This window comes from Anopheles arabiensis, chromosome 3, assembly GCF_016920715.1.
Source record: "Anopheles arabiensis isolate DONGOLA chromosome 3, AaraD3, whole genome shotgun sequence".
NCBI classification, from domain to species: domain Eukaryota; kingdom Metazoa; phylum Arthropoda; class Insecta; order Diptera; family Culicidae; genus Anopheles; species Anopheles arabiensis.
Window position 1 is genome coordinate 78,982,040 of NC_053518.1, and position 12,742 is coordinate 78,994,781.

Consider the following 12,742-nt stretch of genomic DNA (forward strand, 5'->3'; position numbering starts at 1 on the left):
TTTGAACAGTTTCAACAAAATGATAACGATTCATCCTATAGACAAACATTGAATGATTCCGGCCATATCTGCCGAGGCAAATATCCGAATAACGAAGGCAACATCAGCAGCCTCACTAACTGCTCTACATAGGGAAATCTCTTCTACGGTGTGTTCCATTAGAAAAGAAACAGGAGCTTCCAAATATTTCCGGCTGGTCCTGATCATCCGAGTATCCTGATCCCATGATAGACTCAAATCGAGATAACAGTATGACGAAGACGCATTCGGACTCTCCTTTAGCAGAAAAGAAGCAGCACAATACCTTGTAATTTACATAGTTCCGTATTATTCCGGATGGTTCCGTCGATTCCAGGGGTTTCCAGCATTCTTCCTATGAGTCGCACTTATCTTTAAACGTAGCCGAGCTAGAATCACACAGCGCTTGCTTTTCCGGAGTCGGAACCGGTACTGCCAGCAGAGGGTGCAATGCAGAATGCCCATCACTACAATCGACTGCTGCTCTCTGCACAGAGATTTTGCACTTTCTTCACGTATTTACACTACGAGTTTTTCCTAAATTGATGCCTTTAAACTAGAGAAGCAACATAAACATACAAAAACGTACAACAGCTGCGTGTAAGTATCTAAATTCAGTAGAAATTTGTAAAAATCACAAACCAAAACAAACGCCAGCCGTTACCATTGTGCTGGAAAGGCGCAACTACCCAACCCGGCACCATAAACGGAGCGCGGCGCTGTCACATTGAAGTTGTTTACCAAAACGTCATAATACGGGCAAACGGGGGAAGAAGAAGAAAAAAAATAACAGAGCAAAAATGAAGTCTAGCTAAAAGTTTACCAGTTCTCCTCTGTATCGCATCCTCCTTGCACCGTGCAGCACGGGTGTTTTCCGGACTAGGTTCGTCGCGCCCCACAAGACGGTCGGTAATGGTTTTACCATTGATAAGTTGAGTGTCGCTGGCGGGCTTGCTATCATAAGAGCCAACACGAGATCACGGCTGTGTGTGTTTTTTATGTTGTTTTGTGCACTTTGCCATGTTGTGCAGTTCCCCCAGTTCCGATGTTCTGGAACAATGTCCCTGCCCTGCCTGCTGGTAGTGTGTGTATGTGTGTGCATTGCGGCAAACGGCCGATGCTGCTGTGCTGTGAAATAGGCAAACCGGTCGAATGTCTGTGATTTCTTTCCAGGCGGTAGTGTGTTGTGGAATTGCGTTGTCCATTTCATCCAGCTGCAGCACAAGCGAGCGAAACGTAGCTTAAGGAAGTGGTCACGGAATTCCTTCACACATCGTGTGTTTGTGTGTGTGTTTTGGAATGTTCGTACACACAATCTGTGTGCGTGTTGGAGGGGGTTGTGTTTTGATGTCGATAAATGCATAAAATCATCCCCTCGGGGTGAGCAAAGTGAGCTGAGGATAATGGTTGTTTTCAAAACGGTGCCCGGACGTGACGTGAACGCCCTGGAAGGTCAAAGAACCGCACTCCAGGCGAGCAAGAAACCGCTTCAAAAAATGGACCAAAATGTTTACTATCTCTTTGAATTAGTTTCCTGGTTTAGCAAATCTCGAATCTAAGCGCTTCAAAGTGTTCCTAAATTGCGTGGCTTGTTGCGCGTATCGCTCCGGAAGCATAATTTATTGACCTCGCACTGTGTCTCCCTACTGCGCTTATTATAAAACACACACACGGCACACGCCCCGAAAAAAAAACGGAAGAACTTCCCCTCCCCGAACGAAACATTTTGCTAATTGTCAATCCTTTTCCATGCCCGCGCTCACACACCCACCTTTGCTTCGCCGCATTTCTGAAAGGCTCTTGGGTGGGGATGTAGAGAAGAAAGGGCGTTGGATATGACGAAATATCCCACCCCGCTCGCTGCTCCCCGCCAACCAAGACGATGACTAAGTGCAGTGCCAAGGGGTCGGGAAGTTCATTCCTTTCGGATTCTGTCTCCATAGACTGTGGCGGCTCAGTGCGCGTGTTTGTGTGCGTCTGCTAATGTACGCAAGCTGGCTGATTCGTGTTCAAGGATACACAACACATCATCATTGCTATCATCAACATCATCATCATCTCGCATCCTATTGAATGGAAAGGCCGTGAGTAGGCGATGGCGAATCATAAGTACAATCAATTGTGAAGCAGTGCAGGGTCTGCGCGATCTGTCGCCCGGTAGTGTATGCGCTTTTTGATAAAAAAAAATGTGCTTGTGGATATGTGTGTGTGGGTTGTACAAATGATAAAAAAGTGCTCCAGTGTTTCAGGGTGTGTAAACGGCTTTTTTCTTATTTTTTTCACCTTTCTCCTCCCCCACAGTGAAGTGGTGACGAAGATGAAAACAAGACGGCCCTTGGGTAAAAGGCGGTAAAACATAAACCTCATCGTTCTAGTGTGTTATAAGTGTGTGTGAATGATTGTACCCAGAAACGTAGTGTGAAAGCAAAGGAAAGGAAATAAAACCGGATCACATTTCTTCCTTCCTTCCGGTCGCGGACTGTAGCGGAAGTAACGGTGTAGAGACGCAAAGAAATACGCCGTACAAAGGAAAGGTGGAAGGGAAGGGAGCGGCAGCCATCGAATCGGAACGTCCGCAAGAGCGTGCTTGTGTGTGTGTGGGTCGGCAAGCGGGAGAGAAAGACAGAAATAATACGAGTCACACGGGCAAAACCGGAACCACTGGAGAAAAAAAACAGAACTTACCCCCGTTGAAAGAAGCACAGGAAGTAAAGAATCGAAGAACGTGTGCGACGGCGGCAGCAGGTGCCAAAACAGCAACAATAACAACAACAAAACCCCCGTTGCTAAGAAAAAGGAAACGGAACGGAAAGAAAACGCGACAAAAGCCGCGGTGGCGAGCGAAAGAAAATGTTGCCGGCCGTATGTTGGCTGCGCGCGGTCGAAGCAAGCCACGACGACGATCATCAGCAGCTCGGTGATGACCGGCGGGCAAGATAAACAAAAGTGCTTTCATCCATCCCCAGTACCACCAGTGGGCGGATTTTGAAGCTTGGCAGAATATTTTTTACCACCCAAGACCGCGTGCGACATGTGCCTGTGCCTGTGCCTGTGTGGGGGTGTAAGACGTTGGAGAATGGTTTAAAATAGACGAACATAGTTTAGTGCTCCAGCAAACGCGCGCTCCGAGTGTGTCCACACGCGCATTACAACGCTGTAGCTAGTGGCGTAGGGGCGTACACACAAACACACACTGTAATTTGATTTAAAAATTCCACACCCCAGCTAGTACAGCAGAAAGTGCTCTTGGGCGACGACGCAACAAGAATGCCACGCAACGGCGAAGCATCATCCGGGCTGGAGAAAGGAGTCAGCAGCTCGAAAACGGCCCCCGAATGGCTGCATCCGGATCATGTCATCATGAACGAAGGTGTTACGTTTGACGTGCGGGTAAGTCGGCCGGCCTTCCTACCGGCTTCCGGACTCCACACTGTGAGTGTGTGAGTGTGTGTAGAAAAATTCTTAACCCCCTTTCACACCCCACCCGAGGGGACCGTCTTTTCTTTGTTTTGCGACTTCCGGTTTTTCCTATTTCTTCCTTCCGCATCTGGCAAAGCCCGGATCGGCAAACAGATCTTCCACATACACTCTTCCGTTCTCGTTGCTGTTCTTCATATTATAACCACTCTCTCACTCTTTCTTAGCTTTGATATAAATAACTGCCACAATTTATTGTTTGGAGGGAAGCGAAAATGTTCCCTGATGCGTGTTGAAAAGTAATGATGGTTCCCACTGGCAGTAAAATCCAGTGCTGCAAAATGTCATGAGCATCACGAGACGTTCACTAACGAAAACAATCAACATATCCGTGGTAGCTTGATGGTCATTGCTGATACTCAATGAAAGTGCGTCATGGCATCCCGAACGCGACATGCGAATGCTTGATTCTAACGCTTGATACTCTGACTGACAAGCTGAGCATAATATCGGCGCAAGCATAATAATGACTTTTTCTGCCTGTGAACAGTGCTGCCAAATGCCACTGTTTCAGTCACCAACACTCATGAATGAAACGAAACTCAAATCAGCTCACGTACATAACTGAAATGATCAGGGGTGAGACTCAAACAGTTGGCGGATCAATCACATGCTTGGTGACCTTTTTATTTAGCACCCAACGCTTGGTCACTCAGTTGGTAACCATATTTTGTGTTGGTGATAATCACGACATTCTTGGAATATGCTTGGCGTGTGGTCCCAAGTAATAAAATTCATTCTTCCTCGCTCTATCTTGTTTGATGGTCTGTCGGGTCAAACAGAGCGAGAAAACATGTTCATTTTGTTTCTTGGAATCACTCGCACGCACTGCATATCTTCCATGACTATCGTGATGATCACCGACCGATAAAATGTCATTACAAAGTGAGTGACCAAGAGTTGGTTGCTAAACAGAATGTCACCAAGCATGTGATGGTCGCAACAACTGATTGAGTCCCATCTCTGATCATCACAGTAGAGTTCATAACGCTGACATGATTATGTTTCAGTCGGAATTTGCCATGACTATGTCAGTGACATTTTGCTAAACTGGTCACAGTAAAAAAAAAGTCATGACATAGTGACTGGCTAAGCGTTGGTCTCCTAAATGTCATAAAACATGCATTGGTCACACCAATTGTTTTGAGTATTACCTCTGATTATCACAATTTAAGTACGTGACGCTGACATGGATTTTGTTTCAGTCAGATTATTTTTATGACGTTGACAGTGACATTTTGCAGCACTGGTAAAATCCTGTTCACCAGACCAGCCCCCCCCCCCCACCCATTTGAAGCGTAAAGAACTGTGTTGCACATGGCGTTTGGATAGGGCGGCACAACAATCAATGTGCAAAGAGGCAAGGGTTAAACGCTTAGCCAAAGAATTCACCACCCATCGGGGTGTTTTGTTTATCCTTTTGTTGCTGCAGCGGCAAAGGTCCCGCATCGCGCAAATGGGATACGCTCGGGGAAGCGAAGATTACGGCTAAAATTGTGCGTGACTAAGCAGGTGTTAAGAATGTGGGCCAACCAGAAGCCCTGGTAAACAAATGGGAAAGGGGGAATTGATCGAAACGCGAGCTCATATCGCCAAGAAGCGCTACCTACTATGAAGGATATTGTTTATTAGGAGTGTGCACAGCTATCAGCAGATTCAAACCAAAGTAGAAGATTGTCGTAGAAAAATAAACATTCAAAATTAAATCATTTTGTCAGTCGAACAACTTGCTTGCGAGTTAGAAATGCAAGGAAAGGTATAATCAAGTTGTTTTTTTGTTTCGGTTTCCGGTTGTTTGGGTTGCTTGCTGACGTTTAACGAAAACATACGTGCCTCCGCAAAAAAGCTGTAAATTCCAAAAGATTATTTTGTTTATCTTAGTATAATTGCGTCTATTTAGATTACCAAAAAAAGCGCACCATAAGTGCGTGTTTTCCATTTCCTTGCGTTTTGTCTTGAACGTGCCGCTATGACACTGGAGGAATACAGGGTTTCCCACGATTTATTGGTCAGTTCCCATGATTTATTGGTGCGTTCCCACGATTTTTTGGTCGTATCCTATAGATTTTTGGTTCGTTCCCATATTTTATTGGTATTTTCCAATTGGATATCAATACAATTGGACCAACAAATTCTGGGAAACGACCAAAAAATCGTGGGAACGCACAAAAAAAAAATGGGAACCCACCAAAAATTCATGGGAACCAACCAATAAATCGTGGGAAACCCTGTAAGAGCTATTCGGTAAAAAAAAACGAAACGATTTTCATGTTCCATTCAAAATAATCGTTATATATTAATAATTTTCAAATACTTTAATCGTCCTCATTTTGCGAATACTTTGGGATGCCAATAAACATCGCTGGGATGATTGTTGTTTAGTTTTTGGAGAGCTGCTCTGAAATTTAGATTGTCATGAATGACATTTATTATCATTTTTCATTATGAAAAGGAAGTCAATTTGTTTTTTTATATATATATATATATATTTATATGTATTTTACTCAAATGTAATGCATTGTTCCTTACTCTCCTGCATTCTCATTGCATTGTACTCTGTGGCTCTTGCGTAAGCATGTTAGTTTGTAGAATTCCCTATTTCTGTTATGTTCTGTTTGCGGGATTCCCTATTCCAGTTTACGATCAATCAATCGGCTCAAAACAGTAATTCAGAAGATAAATGGTCATCTTGCCATACAAAAACCCGGTGACTGTGGAATAAAAGGAACGGAACTTCGACCTGGCTTCACCCAACTCCTCGTAGCTGGAAGAACAGCAACCGAAATTAGGAAGAATCGTGTGACTTATTACAGGGCTTCTCTCTCTATCATCTAGCCGGGTTCAATCCATAAAATTCAATTTAAAAACAAACGGAATTTGTAGCAAGAGTGCCCAAAATCTTTTTTTTTTAATTTAAACTTGAGTTTTATGACCAATTGAGCGTACAGATAGGTTTGTTCTCATGTCTAGGTATACTGTACCAAATCGTATCATATAGGTTAATCGATTTTCCCATTGTTTTGAACTGCTTTATATTAAGTATCGAAGTTGAGCAAACTTAGGAACAATCAACCGAGGAGCATTTTTATACCACCGTAAATCTGATAAAATCGATTTTTTTTGTGAGGTTGAAAACCCTTTTTTATGAGCGGATTCCATCCCGGAAAAGCAGACCAGTAGCAAACCATATTGCAGTACAATTTGTGATCAAAAAGGGTTCATTGTCTTAAATCACACATGTGGGAATACATACATTAGTGCCACAGACGTAAAAATCTCCAATTATCTAAGAAATACGTTTATTTTAACCAGGTAGCCGTGTTGCCCCATAGCCCAAAAAAATAACGTCTTTTTTACCCTTTTTCAAACGCTACAAAAATAGTTTTGTTTGCACTTATTTCAAGCGAAACTCATTTACAAGTAAAGAAATAGATGTAAAATGGTTATGAGATTTAAATCGGCTTTTGACAAACACGTTTTAGTGAGTTGTAACATGAAATGCTTAAGATGGCACACATGCCCCTAAATTCCGCTATATCCTTTGCTGACTCGAATTATAGACCGCTCAAACCAATGGATGTATGGATCGTTCGAGTCAGCATTAAGATTGCTGAAATGTGTTTACTTGATTGCCCTTCAAATATTTGCTCATGGCGGCTTGCGATGACTTGCGAGCGAACCCTGCAAAGACGCCAACGATGGGAACCACACATCATGAATCATGCAGCATACCAGCATATCTAACCAGCATTTCCGAGATCGGCGGGTTGCTTCCAATTCCTAAGAATCGTCCAAGACCCGTTTCGCCGTTCGTGGGCCTATTCTCGGAGCGACCAATTAAAAATGCCTTCCCAAAAACACATCCGCTGACGTCATCCGTGTCGTTCTACTGTATGTAAAATTGTTTGCTAAATTTAAAGATTGTATTTCACTAAAGCAAACTCCCGGTGATAGTGAAGTATCTTCGCCCGATAGTGATGGACCGACGAAGCAGAATGCAATTTTTATTTGTATTCAGTACCACGCATGCACGTAATGCTACTTTTTTTCAACAAACAAACAAACAATAACCACTAACCGGAAGTAGGGATTGCGTGTGTGTATGTGAGTGTGTACATGCGTGCTTAGCTGGCGCCTTTTCGAAGTCCCCGCTCGAGGCCTGGGTACCGGTATCGAAATCGGACTTGAAATCGAAATCGCGCGCGCGTACCACTATTTGGCTTCCCATTTGGTATTCTAATGAATCATCGATGCGAATCGGCCGGCACGCAGTGCTTCCGTTTCGGGTAGGGCACTGTCACTCGGCCATTGCACCCCCCCCCCCCCCATTGGCGGAACGAAGGAAGGAAGGAAGGAAGGAAGAGAGTATCATGTTTTAAATTCTGCCTACAATCTCGCAACGAGACATTTATTTTCAACGTTTTGATTGTGCGTATGGTTGGTGCTGGTGGGATTGATTTATTGAAAGTCATTGCTGATAATGCTTTCCTAGAGAAATTAACGACAGATATGAGTTGGAAATGAGGTTTTTTTTAAATCACTATTTTTATGGATTTGAGCTACACAAATAAAATGTTTTTTTTTGTTTAAATGTAATCATTAAATCATTTAAATGTAAATGTCATTAATATGTATTTCCCATTTTTTCCTCCATTTCCCAACAGTACATCGGATGTTTGGAGATTAAAGCTTCCATGAAAAAGCTTGACTTCCCAACGCGATCACAGGTGGCAAAGTGAGTACCCTTTAACCAGCAACGCCGCCTACCAAACAATCACTAACCGGTTTCCGAATTTCTTACCTTTCCCACCCCCGCAGAGAGTGCATAAATCGGGTCTGCGAAGCGGCCAGCCTGAAAAGCTCGAAAAAGCGGCGAGTCGACAAGCGTGTGCTGCAGTGCATATCCGATACGCCCGACATGGAGCATGCCGGCACCAACGTCACGCTGACGGTTTCCAGCAAGTACCTGTCGCTGGTGAATGTGGACACGGGCGAGATCATCGCCAAGCACGACATGCCGAGAATATCGTTCGCTTCCGGTGGCGATACGGTACGCGCCTTACCCTTCGGTCCCTAACACTTGGCTGAACGCTGCTAATTAACATTTTGTTGGTATATAGGACACGCTGGACTTTGTGGCGTACGTAGCGAAGGATCTGAACGAATGGCGCGCCTGCTACGTGCTGGAGTGTGGCGGCAGTCTAACGCAGGACCTGATCGCCACCGTCGGCCAAGCGTTCGAGCTGCGGTACAAGGAGTTCTTCAAGCAGCCGGAAACGCAGAGCAAGTTCCACGAGCTGACGCGAACGGACAAGGTGTACTACAATGACCTGCCGGACAAGATGCCGCCCGATCTGCTGACCGAGAACGATCACCATTCGTCGTCGCAGTCGCACAGTTCCTCCAGCGCAAAGGTAGACGCCGTTCGGGGTGTTTTAAACGTGGTTTAGTTGGTTCTTTTTTTGCTAACCTCATTCATTCGTCCCCTTTGCAGCAAACGCGGGAAAGGATACCGAGCAATTTGATCGATCTAAATACGCCGCTTCCCTGTCACGACTACGTGAACGACAAGCATGCAAACGCGACCAACAATTCGCACAGCAATAAGTCAATCTCTTCCAGCACGATCGTAAAGGATGTGTTTGATATGCGTAAGTCCTTTGCTGCAAATGGATCTGTTTTTCGACGCAACAATTAATTTTCCGTTTCTTTTAGAACCATTTACCATCTCGTCCGAGATACAAAGGTCGCAGCTGCTGACGGAATCGTGGTACCACGGCAGCATCAGCCGGGCACAGTCCGAGCATCTGCTGAAGAACGATGGCGACTTTCTGGTGCGCGAATCGGCCGGCACGCAAGGCCAGTACGTGCTGACCGGCATGCAGAACAACTCGCCCAAGCACCTGTTGCTGATCGATCCGGAAGGAATCGTAAGTGTCGCACGGTGCGGTGATACGGCAAACAGAAAACCCGTGTATAAAGCTCTTCCCTCCTTGTAGGTACGAACCAAAGATCGAGTCTTCGATAGTATTAGTCACCTTATCAACTTTCACTGGACAAACTCTCTGCCGATCATCTCCGCCGAGAGTGCGTTGCTGCTGCGGCATCCGATCCTGCGGACGACCGATCTGCTGTCGAAAGCCAAACTGGCTCACCTAAACCTGCAGTAGTGTGTTTTTGTGTGTGTTTGTGTACAAGTAGCTTACGTAGAGTGAGTGAGCAAGGAAGGGTAAACGCGCACAGAAACAAACGACATGATCACATAAAAAAAACTTTAGCTTATTAAGTGAGTATATTAGAGCACGCAGAAAGGCGCAAAGCAAAGCAAACAAACAAGGGACTGGATGCATGCGGTTGCGGATACACATCCGGCATCATCCTGGTAAAGAAGTTAACCAAGCAAACGGGGGACGGGCTGAAATGAATGAATGTGCAGAAGAGTGAACAAGCGAGTCGAATGAGTCGAAGGACGACTTCTTAAAACGGTGAGTTTGTCACCGCATTAGCATTATACGAAAAGTAATGAAAAGCTGCATAACGCAGACATGATCGCACTTGTTTCATGTTTAAGTTAAGCGTAATGCTCCTTTTTTTTAAAGCATGTATCTATACGGATACTATCATAAGCATGCGATATAATACTACCAAAAAGAGAAAATGTAAGGGGAAAATGAAATTCAGAACTAAACAAGGAAAAAAGGTGCACAACGCAACCTGCAGTTGCACTATACAGATTAAGCTGATTCTCTCAGCAACAACTCAGAATTACCTTGGTGTAGCACTGGGGAAGAGAGAAGAGAGAGAGAGAGAGTGGGAGAAAGAGAATTAGAGGGACAAAGAAAACTGCGTTAGGCAATTGTTTTTTTGAATAGTAGAGATAAGAAGAAACAGATATAAAGTGATTTAGCTCACACAAATCTATATATATACAATTATATATATTCACATACACAGAAAGTCACAGAAGAAAAGCACGCTGCGTGCACAGCAAAAGGAGATTTAAATGCAAAAATCAATGGAAGGTTAACAAATGAATCGTATTACTTTCCCGTACTCAAACTCAACGTTGCAGGGGGTTTTTGCGATATGACGCACTTTTGCTAGCAGTGGGAAGTAGGGAAGGGGGCTAGTTCAAGTTGAACATAGGTATGAGAAATGACAAAAAATGAGAGTAGAAATATCAAAAGTTTGTCTTCAAAAGGAAAGTGTTCCCTCTTACAATACACTCCAGCCAGCAGTGTGGAGGGAAAAGGCCAAATGGGAAGGTAGTTGAGAAGGTGATTTGCACGGGAGAACGCTCTTAAACACAATATTCTAACCGCAAACGCTAACCAGAGGAGGAAATGCGTTCCGACCTCCTCCCCCAATCTCCCCCCAATACAAGGGAGACACACAAATCCGTGCACAAAACAAACGAAAAGAAAGTGTGATCAAAACAAAGTGTTATAACTTATATGTAATGCACCCTCTATCTCCCTGTCTCTATCTCTCTCTCTCTCTCTTTAGTCAACGGGAAGGCCAAATGAGGTATGCTGATCGTAGTTTGTAGACAGAAAATTAGCTAAAAAGATGGCGGGCAAATGCAGGAAGAGACTAGGAGATTGTCGAGATTGAGTGAGAGTGTAGCCGAGCAATTTATCATCAACCTCCAATGCACGTTGCAAAAACAAACATTTACAACGGCACGGAAAGCAAAGTATCTTGTACTGCGAACACGTGCATATATTATGTATCATATTGAACGAAGGAACTTTAGTATGGGCGCTACCGGAAGCGGTCCCGAGCAGAGGGCCGCGTACGAATGATCCACAGCCATACACAAACACACAACCACACAAATAGTGGCAAAACACATGGAAAGGCAAAACACTTTTACAGTGCAAAAGCATGGTTGAGCAGTTCTAATGATTTTACTATCTAGATTCCCTTATTTTCCATTTTGGATAGTTAAAGTATTAATTAATTATTGTTGGACCGTCTTTTTTATATATTATTGTGGCGTAAATGTTTCGGCAAATTGCATTTATTTAAAAAAAAACACGATATTCACTTTTGCGTCCGCCTCCTGTTGCCTATTGCCAATATTCAGATTCAGTATTCTGTAACTTTATTAACCATTTCCTATTTACACACACACACACACTAACCTACAGCAGAAACAGAAAACTAACAACACACACAACTATAGTAGAGACAACAGATAATGAAGGGAAGATTTTTTATAATCAAACGAAACAAAAGGTAAAATATTTAATGGTTGTTTGTTTAAATAAAACAAAAATAATTAACTCGTTCTCTTAGCAGATTATGCTGAAATTCTCCCGTCTGACTACAATGACTATTACGAGATAAAAGCAAAAAAAGTTATGATTCAACACTTAATAGTACCAACTAACAAAAAAACATACACACACAAATCACCTAGAAACATCAGATACAGATAGGTTATTTTGTCTTATCATCACATAAATCACACAGTCAACAAATTAACTAAACAAACAAACAAACAAACAATGCAATAATAAGCACAAGCCGCAAAAGTGCACCAAACAGTGCAAAAGAAGACACGTGGACGGGCGCGGGGAGACGTGGGAACGCAACTATAAACAAAAATAACCATTTTTTCAAATTATAAACCGTACAACTCCTTTTTCTTCCGCAACTGGAAGTCGCAAACGGCAAAACTGTTACAGCTGGTACAACTTACAACAAAACCCCTTACAACATGCTCTGTATAAAAGGATATAATGCAGTCTGTTGTGAATGCGTGTTGTGTTCGGGCTTTTGTTGTTGTTTTTTTGATAAAACTTCTATTTTTCTACTTAAATTAACATTTCTCAACCACTGAGCAGAGCTAATTTGCTACCTACTAATATGCTTGGAAAGAAGGAGGATGCCTCCTGCAGGACGACAGCAATCAGCTCGCAGCTGTCCCCAAACTACAAACCATGCAAACAAACAAAAAACCATTAATATAGCCTCTCCTCAGCATTGCCGATATGGTATCAAAAAGCACAGAAAATGAGATCAAAAAGAAAAGAGACATGCACGAACGTGAAGGAACGTGCGGATGGAGTATTGCGCGCGCTAGGGATGGCACGAAGGGAGTCGTGCGCAAAGTAAGCTCGTATATTCTAATATGAGTTAGCCATTATTATGATTATTATTATTATTATCATTATTAAATTAAATAATGTTTCTGAGTAATTTTGTGTATGTCACTGGTAACGTATGAAAGAAATTTCCA

The 12,742-nt window shown here is 43.4% G+C and overlaps 1 protein-coding gene across 6 annotated transcripts; it reads left to right on the forward strand.

The window, feature by feature from the left end:
- The first annotated feature begins 803 nt into the window (after positions 1 to 803).
- LOC120899878 (SHC-transforming protein 1) lies at positions 804 to 12,702 on the forward strand. 6 transcript variants are annotated; one of them, XM_040306167.1, is made up of 8 exons: positions 804 to 923; positions 2,320 to 3,408; positions 8,160 to 8,230; positions 8,314 to 8,545; positions 8,616 to 8,909; positions 8,990 to 9,146; positions 9,211 to 9,425; positions 9,495 to 12,702. In XM_040306167.1, the coding sequence occupies exons 2-8, from the start codon at positions 3,286 to 3,288 to the stop codon at positions 9,663 to 9,665; spliced, it is 1,263 nt and encodes a 420-aa protein (XP_040162101.1). In that variant the 5' UTR covers positions 804 to 923; positions 2,320 to 3,285; the 3' UTR covers positions 9,666 to 12,702. The 6 variants fall into 6 exon arrangements, with proteins under 6 accessions (XP_040162101.1, XP_040162102.1, XP_040162104.1 ...); XM_040306168.1 differs by having other exon boundaries at positions 824 to 927; XM_040306170.1 differs by having other exon boundaries at positions 830 to 901.
- Positions 12,703 to 12,742: the final 40 nt, after the last annotated feature.

What these genes read in the sequence shown, in the direction of transcription:
- LOC120899878 (XM_040306167.1), top strand. Translation starts at nt 3,286, where the DNA reads ATGCCACGCAACGGCGAAGCATCATCCGGGCTGGAGAAAGGAGTCAGC. An exon ending in TCGCTTCCGGTGGCGATACG is followed by an intron (nt 8,546 to 8,615) that starts GTACGCGCCTTA and finishes GTTGGTATATAG; the next exon opens with GACACGCTGGACTTTGTGGC. An exon ending in AAAGGATGTGTTTGATATGC is followed by an intron (nt 9,147 to 9,210) that starts GTAAGTCCTTTG and finishes CGTTTCTTTTAG; the next exon opens with AACCATTTACCATCTCGTCC.